The sequence below is a fragment of the Bombina bombina genome, chromosome 2 (genome assembly GCF_027579735.1).
Source record: "Bombina bombina isolate aBomBom1 chromosome 2, aBomBom1.pri, whole genome shotgun sequence".
NCBI classification, from domain to species: Eukaryota; Metazoa; Chordata; class Amphibia; order Anura; family Bombinatoridae; genus Bombina; species Bombina bombina.
In genome coordinates this window covers 432,487,433-432,501,872 of record NC_069500.1, presented here as the reverse complement: position 1 = coordinate 432,501,872, position 14,440 = coordinate 432,487,433, and the positions used below count along the sequence as shown (strand labels likewise).

Sequence of the window (14,440 nt, the reverse complement as noted above, 5' to 3'; positions counted from 1 at the left end):
CTTGTTTAGTGTAACCTAAATATTAAAGGGACAGTAAAGTCCAAATTAAACTTTAACGATTCAACTAGGGCATGTCATTTTAAACACCTTTCAAATTTACTTTTATCATCAAATTTGCTTTTTAGTCTTGGTATTTTTTTGTCAATGGCTAACCCTAGGTAGGTTTATAGGCTGATTTCTGAGACTCTACAGTCCACCTTTTATCTCACAGTCAGACTGTGAATAGCTAATAACATGTACTGTTTGTTCATGTGTGACATAAAGATAACACTGTGCTCACTCCCATGGAGTTATTTAAGAGTCAGTGCTAATTGCCTGAAATGCAACTCTGCAAAAAGATCTGAGGTAAGGAGGCCATTTGCAGAAGCTTAGATACAAGGTAATCATAGACGTAAAAAGTATATTAAAGGGATACTAAACCCAATTTTTTTCTTTCATGATTCAGATAGAGCAAGAATTTTTAAACAACTTTCTAATTTACTCCTATTATGGATTTTTCTTCATTCTCTTGCTATTTTTATATATAAAAAAACAGGAATTTAAGCTAATGAACTGGGCCCTTTTTGGTTCAGAACCCTGTATAGTGCTTGCTGATTGGTGGGTACATTTAGCTACCAATTAGCATGTGCAACCCAGGTTCTGAACCAAAAATGATCCGGCTCCTTAGCTTAGATTCCTGCTTTTTCAAATAAAGATAGCAAGAGAATGAAGAAAAATGCATAATAGTAACTTAGAAAGTTGCTTAAAATTGCATGCGCTTTCTGAATCATGAAAAAAATTGGGTTTAGTTATGCAAAACTGGGGTATTGTAAATAAAGTGATTATCTTTGTAAACAATAACATTTTTGGTGGTTACTGTCTCTTTAAACAATCTTAAGGTGTGAGCCTGGCATGGATGCCTGAATGTGGAACCAAAAATTAGTTTGTTGGTTTTATGTATATAAATGCTTACATATGTGGTATGTAGGTCTCCTGTCCTTTACATCAAAACAGCAGAATAATAAAATATCAAATTTTATGAACTGGCACCTATAAATCTCATGCAGTTTGCAAATTAGATTGAAAAATTCAGTGGGCGTGATCAATAGTCTTGTAAAGTTGTTGGGCAATTTCCTAACCCATGAGAGCCACAGATCATTTTTTTTTTATAATTGTTTGGGCTATAAAAACACAAATAATAAGATATTTCCTACACAATGTCCACATTTTTAATTCCTCTTTTTTTCAGGGGCAGCCAGTTAGCCACAATGTAAACTGCTTACTTGACTGCTCTGTTGCAAAGTGTCCCTGGAATTTTGTTGTGCTAGCTGTCCTAGAACAAACCTAGTTAGTTGTCTGAGCCAACAAATTCCTTATCTGTCTATCCGTCTGTCCATATTTTTGGCTCAGGCTTGTAATGTTGCATTTGACCTTGTGTGACATCCTAGTGCTATTGAGGGTTAAATTATACTCAGAAACACCCAGTGCTTAACCCAATAAGTACTGGATGCCACATATAAACGCCACCATGAATGTGGAATCATGTCACAAAATCAATCTAGAGGCCAGATGTGCAACACATACAGACGATAGATGTTATTTTTCACAGTGGCCTTGCAAGGGACAGTGTGTTCTGTACTTTAAAGCTAGGGGAGAGCATAGCTCTTTGGCACAGTAAAGGCTGCCAGTAGAGCAGTCAGTAAGAACTGGTTTAGACAGGTTCTGTGTGCGTACGCAGTACAGCAACAAAGGGTTTTCAGACATCACACTACTACCACACTGCATATACACCCACACTGCATATACACCCACATAGCACTCTTCTCCTCACCACAGCAACACAACGCCACATACACATTATCTGATTCTTTACTTCAAAACACAAGCGTCTAACCTACAAGCTGACCAGGATGTTACCTACCTACCAGGCTACTGTAAAAACTGAAACATTCATAGCAAAAGTAACCCCTGCAACATCTGCTCTTACAATCCTTCACAATGACAATCTCTGTGTTCACTGTTCTGCACAATAACCTGCACTCTCCATTCTACACAATATCCTCCTTGGCACAGAATATTATGCACTGTTATGAACACTATCACAAGGTGCACCATTATGCACAATAATACTATTTACACTCCTGCTCTACACCATTATGCACAATAATACTATTTACACTCCTGCTCTACACCATTATGCACAATAATACTATTTACACTCCTGCTCTACACCATTATGCACAATAATACTATTTACACTCCTGCTCTACACCATTATGCACAATAATACTATTTACACTCCTGCTCTACACCATTATGCACAATAATACTATTTACACTCCTGCTCTACACCATTATGCACAATAATACTATATGCACTCCTGCTCTACACCATTATGCACAATAATACTATTTACACTCCTGCTCTACACCATTATGCACAATAATACTATTTACACTCCTGCTCTACACCATTATGCACAATAATACTATTTACACTCCTGCTCTACACCATTATGCACAATAATACTATTTACACTCCTGCTCTACACCATTATGCACAATAATACTATTTACACTCCTGCTCTACACCATTATGCACAATAATACTATTTGCACTCCTGCTCTACACCATTATGCACAATAATACTATTTACACTCCTGCTCTACACCATTATGCACAATAATACTATTTACACTCCTGCTCTACACCATTATGCACAATAATACTATTTGCACTCCTGCTCTACACCATTATGCACAATAATACTATTTGCACTCCTGCTCTACACCATTATGCACAATAATACTATTTGCACTCCTGCTCTACACCATTATGCACAATAATACTATTTGCACTCCTGCTCTACACCATTATGCACAATAATACTATTTACACTCCTGCTCTACACCATTATGCACAATAATACTATTTGCACTCCTGCTCTACACCATTATGCACAATAATACTATTTGCACTCCTGCTCTACACCATTATGCACAATAATACTATTTACACTCCTGCTCTACACCATTATGCACAATAATACTATTTACACTCCTGCTCTACACCATTATGCACAATAATACTATTTACACTCCTGCTCTACACCATTATGCACAATAATACTATTTAGACTCCTGCTCTACACCATTATGCACAATAATACTATTTACACTCCTGCTCTACACCATTATGCACAATAATACTATTTACACTCCTGCTCTACACCATTATGCACAATAATACTATTTACACTCCTGCTCTACACCATTATGCACAATAATACTATTTACACTCCTGCTCTACACCATTATGCACAATAATACTATTTGCACTCCTGCTCTACACCATTATGCACAATAATACTATTTACACTCCTGCTCTACACCATTATGCACAATAATACTATTTGCACTCCTGCTCTACACCATTATGCACAATAATACTATTTGCACTCCTGCTCTACACCATTATGCACAATAATACTATTTGCACTCCTGCTCTACACCATTATGCACAATAATACTATTTACACTCCTGCTCTACACCATTATGCACAATAATACTATTTACACTCCTGCTCTACACCATTATGCACAATAATACTATTTGCACTCCTGCTCTACACCATTATGCACAATAATACTATTTACACTCCTGCTCTACACCATTATGCACAATAATACTATTTGCACTCCTGCTCTACACCATTATGCACAACAAGACATACAACTAATGTGCACAATAACACCCCCCTGTACTCGTTATGTATATGAAAAACCTATGTATTCTTTACTCTGCACAGTATCAGCCAGTGCACTCACCATTGCATACAATACCCTCTGCAGTCACTATTATATCACTGTTTTGTACAATAATACAGTTTGCACTCACCACTATGCACAATAATGTTCTACACACCTGTATGCACAATACATGCTACACTCACCCTTATACATAATAATAGTATCTACAGTCACCACTATGCACAACAGCACTTTCTGCACTCTTCATAATGCACAATAATACTCTATGTACTAATCTTTATGCACAGTGAGACCCACTGCACTCAATGTTATGCACAACAATGCCCTCTACACTCACAGCTATGCACAAAAATGCCCTCTTTACACTCACAGCTATGCACAACATTGCCCTCTTTACACTCACAGCTATGCACAACAATGCCCTCTTTACACTCACAGCTATGCCCAACAATGCCCTCTACACTGACAGCTATGCTATGTGCACCAATGCACAATAATGCCCTCTACACTCACAGCTATGCACAACAATGTCATCAGCACTCATAGCTATGAACAACAATGCCCTCTACATTGACAGCTATGCTATGTGCACCAATGCACAACAATGCCCTCTACACTCACAGCTATGCACAACAATGCCCTCTACACCGACAGCAATGCTATGTGCACCAAAGCACAATAATGCCCTCTACATTCACAACTATGCACAACAATGTCATCAACACTCACAGCTATGCACAATATCATCAGCATTTACAGCTATGCACAACAATGTTCTCTACACTGACAGCTATGCTATGTGCACCAATGCACAATAATGCACTCCACACTCAAAACTATGCACAACAATGTCATCACCACTCACAGCTATGCACAATATCATCACCACTCACATCTATGCACAACTATATCAACACATCAGCACTCACATCTATGCACAACTATATCATCAACACTCACAGCTATGCACAATGTCATCAGCACTCACAGCTATGCACAACAATGTCATCACCAATCACAGCTATGCACAATATCATCAGCACTCACATCTATGCACAACTATATCATCAACACTCACAGCTATGCACAATATCATCAGCACTCACAGCTATGCACAACAATGTCATCAGCACTCAAAGCTATGCACAACAATGTCATCAGCACTCACATCTATGCACAACTATATCATCAACACTCACAGCTATGCACAATATCATCAGCACTCACAGCTATGCACAACAATGTCATCAGCACTCACAGCTATGCACAACTATATCAACACATCAGCACTCACATCTATGCACAGCTATATCATCAGCACTCACATCTATGCACAGCTATATCATCAGCACTCACATCTATGCACAACTATATCATCAACACTCACAGCTATGCACAATATCATCAGCACTCACAGCTATGCACAACAATATCATCAGCACTCACAGCTATGCACAACAATGTCATCAGCACTCACAGCTATGCACAACAATGTCATCAGCACTCCAGCGCCACCTACTCTTAACCTTTGCAACATATTTGCCCAACCTTGCTTACCGGTGAAACATAAGGGTTACTCTCAGAAAGTCATTCTCATTGTGACTTCATGTTTCCAACTTAAAGTATAATTCATACAAAGTAACACAACTTTAGACTGCTCCCCTGTAACAGCATCTATCTCTCAATTATACAGCAGTTTTGTAGTTGGCAGATTGGAATCTTATGTTTAAAGATCCAGAACCACAGGAAGCTGAACAGATACCAGGTGATAGAACCATTGTGCATTGAATATTTCTAGATGCTGTCTCCCTCCAGATCTTTTTAACCACTATAGATAGCATGTCCCTCAGTAGGAAGAGGAACAGTGATTGGAAGTTCCAGTGGATGACTACGCTATCCATAAAGAATACCAGAACCATGATTGTAGCCTCAAATACTCTAGTGTTGTAATAGTCTTCTTGAGGGATTCAAAATTCCTCTAGGCAAAACTTCTGCCCTATATAGTTCTTACACATAGAGGACAACTGATTTGTAATAAAATAAATAAAATATTCAGAGGTCATATGAGTGTGAAGGCACCATGCCTTTAAAATGTGCTCCCCCACGTAAATATCGCTGCCTAAGGCCCAGGCCAAAGTTGAATTAGACCAAATTTAGTGTCTCACCCTAGCTATTATCCTCATAGAAATTATACTTCTTGATGTTTGTTGTTGCGTATGCATTGCCAACAGTTTCATTTTTTTTTATTTTTTTTTTTACCCACCCGAGTAGGAGGTTGGCTATAGGTACAAACATTGTGAATGTGTCATTTAAAATGTGCAAATACAAAGCATGTATATTTTAGACGATACCCTGCCATACACTACCATAAGGAAACACAAAATGACACAATAGACAATGCATCACTTCTATATCTCTTTAGCAGCCAAATAAATATATCATATTAATTGTGTATGTCCCTTATATAGTGAACAGTAATAAAGTATACTTACCTTAACCCTTTGCTACAAGTAAGTGCTGCAATACACCCCCAACCACTCTGACAGTTGAGTGGTTAAATACATAGTCCCCTTAAGAGGCTTTGCCTAAACAGACTCCAAAAAGAAGAGTTGTATATGGTGAGCAGAATATGAGAAAGGACATTCAAATCACAAAGCTCTCTTTCCTTGTCCCAAAGCCACAGACAAGACTGAAGAACACCATACACCCTACTTTTTCCTAATGTTTATGATGAAGTCCAAGACAAACAGATTGGGGGCCTTAAGTTAAAAACACAAAATGAAAGATGAAACTACTGTGGTATCTGTATAGACTAAAAAGCAACATGCCATAATCACAGACTTAAAGGGATAGTCAACTCCAAAATTGTTATTGTTTAAAAAAGATAGTTAATCCCTTTATTACCCATTCCCCACTTTTGCACAGCCAACATTGTTATATTAATATACTTTTTATCTCAGTGATTACCTTGTATATAAGCCTCTTTTGACAGCCCCATGATCACATGGCTATTTATTTATTATTTATTGACTTGAATTTTAGCCAATTAGTCATGGATTAGCAGTCTCTTGTTGTGAAAAGCTAATTAAAAAAAAGCATGCAATAAGAGGCTGTCTATAGTGGCTTAGAAACAGGCAGGAATAGAGGTTTAAATGTTATAAAGTATATTAATTCAACAATGTTGCTTATGCAAAGCTGGGGAATGGGTAGTAAAGGCTTTATCTATCTTTTTAAACAACAATTTTGGTGTTGACTGTCCCTTTAATGATAATGGTTGCTCACAGATAAATAACTAAAAATAAAGAAAAAAAGGAAACAACTCAACCAAATAAATAGAAAACGTATAATAAAACAGGCAAACATACATTTCAGTACCAAGATAGAATTGTGTACTGGAGCAGAGCGGTAGTCATTTTATCAACTGGGTACAACTAAGGATCCTGTTAATTTGTAGCTTCTCTAACGTCCAGAGTTGGTAGAAGCCATATTACATACATTTGACAATTTACTTTTATAAATACTGTAATGCAAGATATGTGTTGTTTTTTTAATCAGGTACTGTGTATTTTATCAAAACTCTTGTGAGTGGAACATTTTTATTTGTTGCTAAGACATACGGCGTGTGCCCTCTCCTTTACCTTCCAAATCAAATTTCTCAAAAAGTTCTGCTGCTATCATTCTGTGGAACATTGACAAAATAGGTCTATTTCTCACTCAAGACAACATTCTGGTCCACTCACTCACTACTGCCTTTTACAACAACCTTTTAAATTGGTTTACATGCTGCCTCCCGGAGTATCCACCCAACACATTGTCCCTTCTCTGCAGAAATCTGTAAACTGGCTTCTATTGTCCTCCAGGATCAAATTCTAATCCTCACCCTAAAATCTCACCACACCCCACTATGGCCTAGATTACAAGTAGAGCAATATTTAATGCTTTCACTCATGCGCAAACACTACTGTACTTTTAAAGTGGGCGGGTAAGCATGCACATTACAAGTTAAAAGTAAATTGTTTGCGTATACTATGAGCAGAACCCAACCCACGCTAACTTCAGGACTTCGATTTTTCGACCGTGTTACCTTCTTTTCCAAATAGACTTCAATGGAGCATACTATATAAAAAAAAAACACTTATTGCTCGCAAGCTAACCGACACCTACAGAGCGAAAGCCAAAGGTAGTTATGAATATTTAACATTCCAAATATCTTCACATAGAAAATGTTCTTTTTATTTCTTTTTAAATGTATTTATATATAAATATATATAATATATATGATTCATTTTTTTGTTAAATATATATCTATACATTTATATCTATATGAATATATACAGGTATAGATAAATACAGATATATAGGAATATATATTTAAAAATAAAAATAATATTTTCCACTATGTGAAGATTGGAATGTAAAATATTTACATTACAAAGTAAAACATATTATAAAATATTAAAATTGATTAAAAATGCTTTTTAAGTTTTAAGGTATTTAAATGGAAAAGGCTACAAAGTGTGTGTGTGTGTGTGTGTGTATATATATATATATATATATATATATATATATATATATATATATATACTGTATATGTATATACATGTGCATGTATGTGTTTATATGTGTATATATATATATATATATATATATATATGTAGGTATATACATATATACATACACATGTATATACAAATATATATACACACACACACACATTTACATATATATATATATATACATACACACACACACACACCAATACACACATATATATATATATATATATATATATATATATATATAAATATATTTACACACACACACACACACACATGCATACATACATACATTATAGCCCTTTTTAGTCAAACACCTTGTCATATACCTTTTAACTCTAATGTTAATATTTATATAAATAATTTGTATTAGTTAGTGTAAATATAAGCGTAACACTTTTTATGTATTTATGTTGTGTTTGACACATTTTTTTTAGTCTTTTCTTTATGCTAGGTCTTCACTTGTGCAAACCCGATGCATGCTAATTTAGTTTGCACTCAAGCGAATGTGTTTACTTTGAACTTATAATACGTGCGCAAATGAGCACAGGCGCGATATTGGTTATTGTGACCCGCGCTAACAATAGCACTCCACTTGCAATCTAGCTCTATATCTCTCATCTAATCTCTATATACTTCCCTAGCCACCACCTCCACTCTGCTTCTGAACTATGCTTAGTCCCTGTCAACACCACTTCCCACTCCAATCTTCAAGACTTCCCTTGTGTCCTCCAACCATGTGGAACTCTCTTCTTCAGTCTTTCAAACTCTTGTTCAGTATTCAAAACTTTAAATCCTCGACCCCCCCCCTCGTGAATCGGGTAAAGCAGTCGCGTCTTGACTGTTTTTTCACTGTAAGGGGAGAACCATCTAACACCTGTAGGTGACTAACTGCAGGGACTATATTACTGATAAAGACCCATCTGAGCTATTTAGCATTAATGGAGGCCCTTGAAAGATGGGAGACTAAGATGGGCCAGCTCCTATGAGATCATTTCTGGAGTTTAGAGAGGGAGCTTTGCAGACGATACCTGCAGCTATGACACACGACCGGGGAATCAAGTTATGTGATTCCCCACTCAGCCGAGTCTGTATGCCCTGACTCCAAAAGATCTCCACTCACCCTCGATCACTCATCAGAAGCTTTTGAGATATTGGGACGCCCAACCTACGATCTGGAGCCCTTCATTCCTAGTGCGAGAACTGTACCTGGTCTTGGAGAGAATATGGAGGCTCTTTCTGTCAGGGTGCCAGGAATCAGACTGAGATGAGAAGTGCAAAAATAATCACACCTTAATAGCAAAAAATAATAAAAAGTCCACAAGTCAAATAACAAGCCAGGAGTCAAAACCAGAGCTGGTAGTCAGACGAGCCGAGTCAGGAGCCAAAGCGAATAGTCAGACGAGCCGGAATCAGGAACAAGGAAACAGCAGAGTCAGGAACAAGCCAGGGATCAGGAACCACGTCAGGCAGCCAGGTAATACACAGGAACTCTCACAAACAGGTCTGAAACAACGCAAAGGCAAAGCATACTGAACAGAGGCGCTTTAAATAACAAGTGATGACATCACAATTCTGAGACTGCATCCTGCCTCACATGGATGATGCACACCAGTCTGGCCATAAAAGGAAGTGCAGTAAATGAGCAGCATCCCCAACAATGCACCATAGTCAGGAAGAGAGGTGAGTAAAATGGCTGCCAGCAGCACATGGCAAACACAACAGGGAGAAAACCCTGACACTTTCAGGAAAGACAGAGGAGTGTGCCTTTCCATATATCTGTCCAGTGTAGCAGAGACACAGAGAAGATCCTCTTGTCTTGCCTCCCTAGGACCTGCAGAACCGATGATCATCTGTCCGAACTCCAAGTCTACTATCTTCTGGTGATCTCTAACCTCAGCTGCAAGGAGGTCAGCTGTATTCTGTCAATGGGATCCAGAATCATATCGGGGGGAAAAAACAATCACTAGCGCTAAACCCCTGGAGCTTGCAAGTTTCTCACCTATGACATATTACCCCAGCTAATATTTCTCGTACTGATCGACATGGTGTGGGCTGAGGTGATGTATAAGACCCAGGACTAACTTATCATAACACACATAATGACACTTTCCTGGTCACTAAGATAATCATTTACTGAGTCCTGGTCAACAATCCTGAGTCCTAAGGACGTTGGAAGCAAAATGTTGCTCCAAATTCAGTGATATCCCAACTAACTTGAGAGGTAGAAGCTGATTAATAAACTGTTATCTGTATGAGGACATTAAGTCTGAGATGCCTTTTTTTTTTTTTTTTTAAATTGTATATGTTGTCTATGCGTCATTGCTAGGGTGCTGTGTGCCTATAAATACTATATTTGTTCACTGTCAAATTAACTCTACTAAGGGCTGTCAATATTTCTTTTTGCTTAACATCCCCCTGTAAGGCACTTATGTCCTGTAGTCTCGATAGTAATTTCAATGGGCTGGAATTTGGTTTATATGGTCTACTAATAAGTTGATACACAACAATTACGCTACCAACCACATGCTTTATTTATATCTAGTACATATGAGTTTCTATTCTGTTTCCATAAGAGGTAGATATAGTCAAACGCCACAGTAGTATCTTGCAAGTGCTGTAGTACACTTAAAGCCCAAACTACATAGAGTAACACATTTTAGACTTCCAACTATGGACTCCTGTTATAATCTCAGTGATGAATTTGAACATAATAACTTTTTTTACATATCACACATATTTCTTCCTAAAATAGGTTGATATAAACAATCATTACCTACTGCTGATGTGCTATCTGCGGCCGGGATGGCACATCTTTAGTTTTTTACTTTGAGATCACTGATATTATTAGTGGTAGATAACTACTCATGGACACGCATATGCATTACACGGACAATTACTCTAACCCTCTAGAGCTTAAATGTATTACTCTGCATTTATAGTAGACATATATCCACTTAAACAACTGTTTATTGAGATCTTATTCTATACCAATCACGGTATACTACTACACCCTTTGGAGTCACTATTGTATAGCACCTACTATGATTAATTATTTTACTAAGGTCAGCAGTGATGGTTCCCCTATCAACACATAAACACTACTATATTTCATTGTATTATATATTCTTTTATCATCTAAATTACTACATTTCTTACTTGTAATATCAGTTGCTATTTCATTTAGATATTTGTGCTAAGGTCCAAGAGTGACTGATTCAATCTCTAGCTTTGTTACTTCACCGTGCCATAATGAGTGGCTATATATCAAACTAGTGTACCTCCAGTGCAACAAGTTGCTAAGCATAGGTCCAAGAGTGGCCTATCTATGATTTTGGAGGTTCATATAACTCTAAAAAAGGAGGTTTCAGTTGTACCAGCCTAATCATAACTTGGTTTATATGTAATTGAATGTTTATGTTGCTGTAATGTTGTGAAAATTGTTCTTTTTTATGTTTATCTTGAGGCATGGCACATTATACTTGTAATGTAAATTTGTCTAAAAACCTCAATAAAAGAAATCCTACCACCAAACCTCATATTTACTATTCTACAAACTGTATACTCAATATCTTCAACAGAAGATGTTCACATTCAGCATTCACCCCACCCTACTCCCCCATCTTTTATGTCCATCTAAAGCTTAGTTTGTAAGCTGTCTAAGGAGCAGGGCCCTCTGAATTATCTGTCTTTTATGGGTTTTTCCCTGCAGAGTGCTGTCAAATTTGTTGGTGCAATACTAAAAATAAAATAATAGGGCTGCATTAACCTTCTTACTAAAGTGGAAGACATTTCTAGTCACATCAACAAAACTGTGATTCACTATCTTTTCTTTGGATTTAAAGCAGACCATGGAGGCAACAAAGGTAAGAGTTCCATCTTTTTAATACAATTGGTGGCTTTTCTGTCCAGCCAAAAAATCAAGCAGAGTACAAAACATTCACAGAAATAGCCCACTGTGTGCCCATCACTAAAACACATTAACCCTATATGTTTTAAAGACATAGTATAAGGTAGACAATATGTAATTTATATCACACTGTCCTGTCCGGAGATTTTCATTCTGCATTTGTAAAAATAAAAAGGAAATCCTTGAGGTTCAACACAAAATTGTTAGTTGTGTGAAATTCAAGTGTGTCCATCATTGGGTTATGCTACAAAACTGGTTTAATTACAGTCTTGTAGATACACCTCATTTTTAAATCCTGATTTCCAATTTAAAGATTAGTCAGAGTGCACTATGTACAGAGTCCACTTTGTAATGCCTGGAGGAAAGGTCTATAGAAGCTGTGAGTTAATTCAAGGAAACATCTCCTTTTCCCAGTTAAAACCTTTTGTGAGGAGGCCAGCCCTTAGAGAGCTACTTAACCAAGGACACATTCTCTTTAGTTTAAAAAAGTACTGTTCATTATAACGACTATGTTTATTTTCCTAACAGTTCAATTTGTATGTCCAGCTGACTCTCGGCAATCCCATATTTTCCTCACTTCACATGCCCCCAAATCCTCTATTCATTTGCTTTCATTTTCTATACCCTGCTGCTGATCTACCTCTGGCTCTACAAGGGAAGATGCAAAAGCAGACTGCACAATTTGGAATCCAAATGACTCTAATAGAGACATATTTTGTTGAGGGGAGAAAGGAGAGGTTAAAGCAGACCCCAGGGCTGGAGCAAGTGAAGCTCCTAGAGCAGGACCTAGTGAAGGTCCCAAAGCAGGTCCTAATGTAGGGCCAAGGGCAGGACCAAGTGCGGGGCCCAGCGCTGGGCCCAAGTCCCCAAGTGGGGCACCTAGTGGTCGAGAATGGACTTTCTGGATGTGCTTATTAAGATACGCCTTAGAGCGGAAAAAGCTGCCACATTCTGTGCAGGGGAAGCGTTTCTCCGGCTCTGACTCAATCTTCTTGGGAGTCACCAAATCACATGGTGTGAAGGTTCCATTACTGCTTTGCTTTTCTGGGGATTTGAGGTCACTGCCATCAGATAGGTCACCGAAGGAATCTGAGCTCTCCTGTTCCCCATGAGGACATTTCTCCCCTTCTGCAAGATAAAAGACAGAAGTGTCATGAAAGCCAATCAATAAGGACACACTATGTACAACAAGAGACAGTCATGTCTTTGCTATGATTGATCAAACTTAAAGTTGAGGAGTCATTTATAGCCCGTTGATAAATCACATAAACTGTTAAAATTATTTTTATTTTAGTAATGTGCTTAGATACAGTAGAGCAGAATCAGAAATTAGGCATAACTGAATTTATTAAATTAGCTGTGCAAAGCATACCCCAGATTTCAACAAACAAACAAAAAAACATCTGCTTTTTACAGGTAATAAAATAATCTCAGCTGTTGTAGGATCTCACACACTCAGGCAGCCACTAAAGGGAAGACATGCAGGCAGGTAAAACATGAGGAGGGAATTATGAGAGCAGTATATCTGTGATTGGCTCAGGTACATTTCTAACTAGATAGATTTACACAGCTAGAAAGATGCTAAGAATGCTTTCCAAATAGACGTTAATAGTTTATTTTTTAGCAATTAAAGGGACAGTCAATTCCAAAAAAAACTTTCATGATTCAAATAGGGCATGTAATTTTAAACAACTTTCCAATTTACATTTATCACCAATTTTGCTTTGTTCACCCGGTATTCTTAGTTGAAAGCTAAACCTAGAAGGTTCATATGCTAATTTCTTAGACCTTGAAGGCTACCTCTAATCTAAATGCATTTTGACAGTTTTTCACCACTAGAGGGCGCTAGTTCATGTGTTTCATATAAATAACATTGAGCTCATGCACGTGAAGTTACCTAGGAGTGAGCACTGATTGGCTAAAATGAATATTCAGTCAAAAGAACTGAAATAAGGGGGCAGTTTGCAGAGGCTTAGATACAAGATAATCACAGAGGTAAAACATGTATTATTATAACTGTGTTGGTTATGCAAAACTGGGGAATGGGTAATACAGGGATTATCTATCTTTTTAAACAACAAAACTTCTGGTGTTGACTGTCCCTTTAACAAAATTGGATGGAAGAAAAATCTTAATCAAATCAATATTTGACGTGACCACACTTTGCTTCAAAACAGCCTCAATTCTTCTAGATATACTTGCAGGGATTTTGTAGGAATAAAGG

At 37.4% G+C, this 14,440-nt stretch overlaps 1 protein-coding gene across 4 annotated transcripts in view; it reads right to left on the bottom strand.

Annotated features, from left to right (window-relative positions):
• Nucleotides 1-12,173: 12,173 nt before the first annotated feature.
• PATZ1 (POZ/BTB and AT hook containing zinc finger 1) overlaps nt 12,174-14,440 on the bottom strand; it is a 33,211-nt gene continuing 30,944 nt past the window's right edge. For all 4 annotated transcript variants that reach the window (XM_053702025.1, XM_053702027.1, XM_053702026.1 and 1 more), the window contains one exon: nt 12,174-13,344. In XM_053702025.1, the coding sequence (XP_053558000.1) occupies nt 12,818-13,344 (527 nt within the window). In that variant the 3' untranslated portion in view covers nt 12,174-12,817. The remainder of the gene's footprint in view (nt 13,345-14,440) is intronic.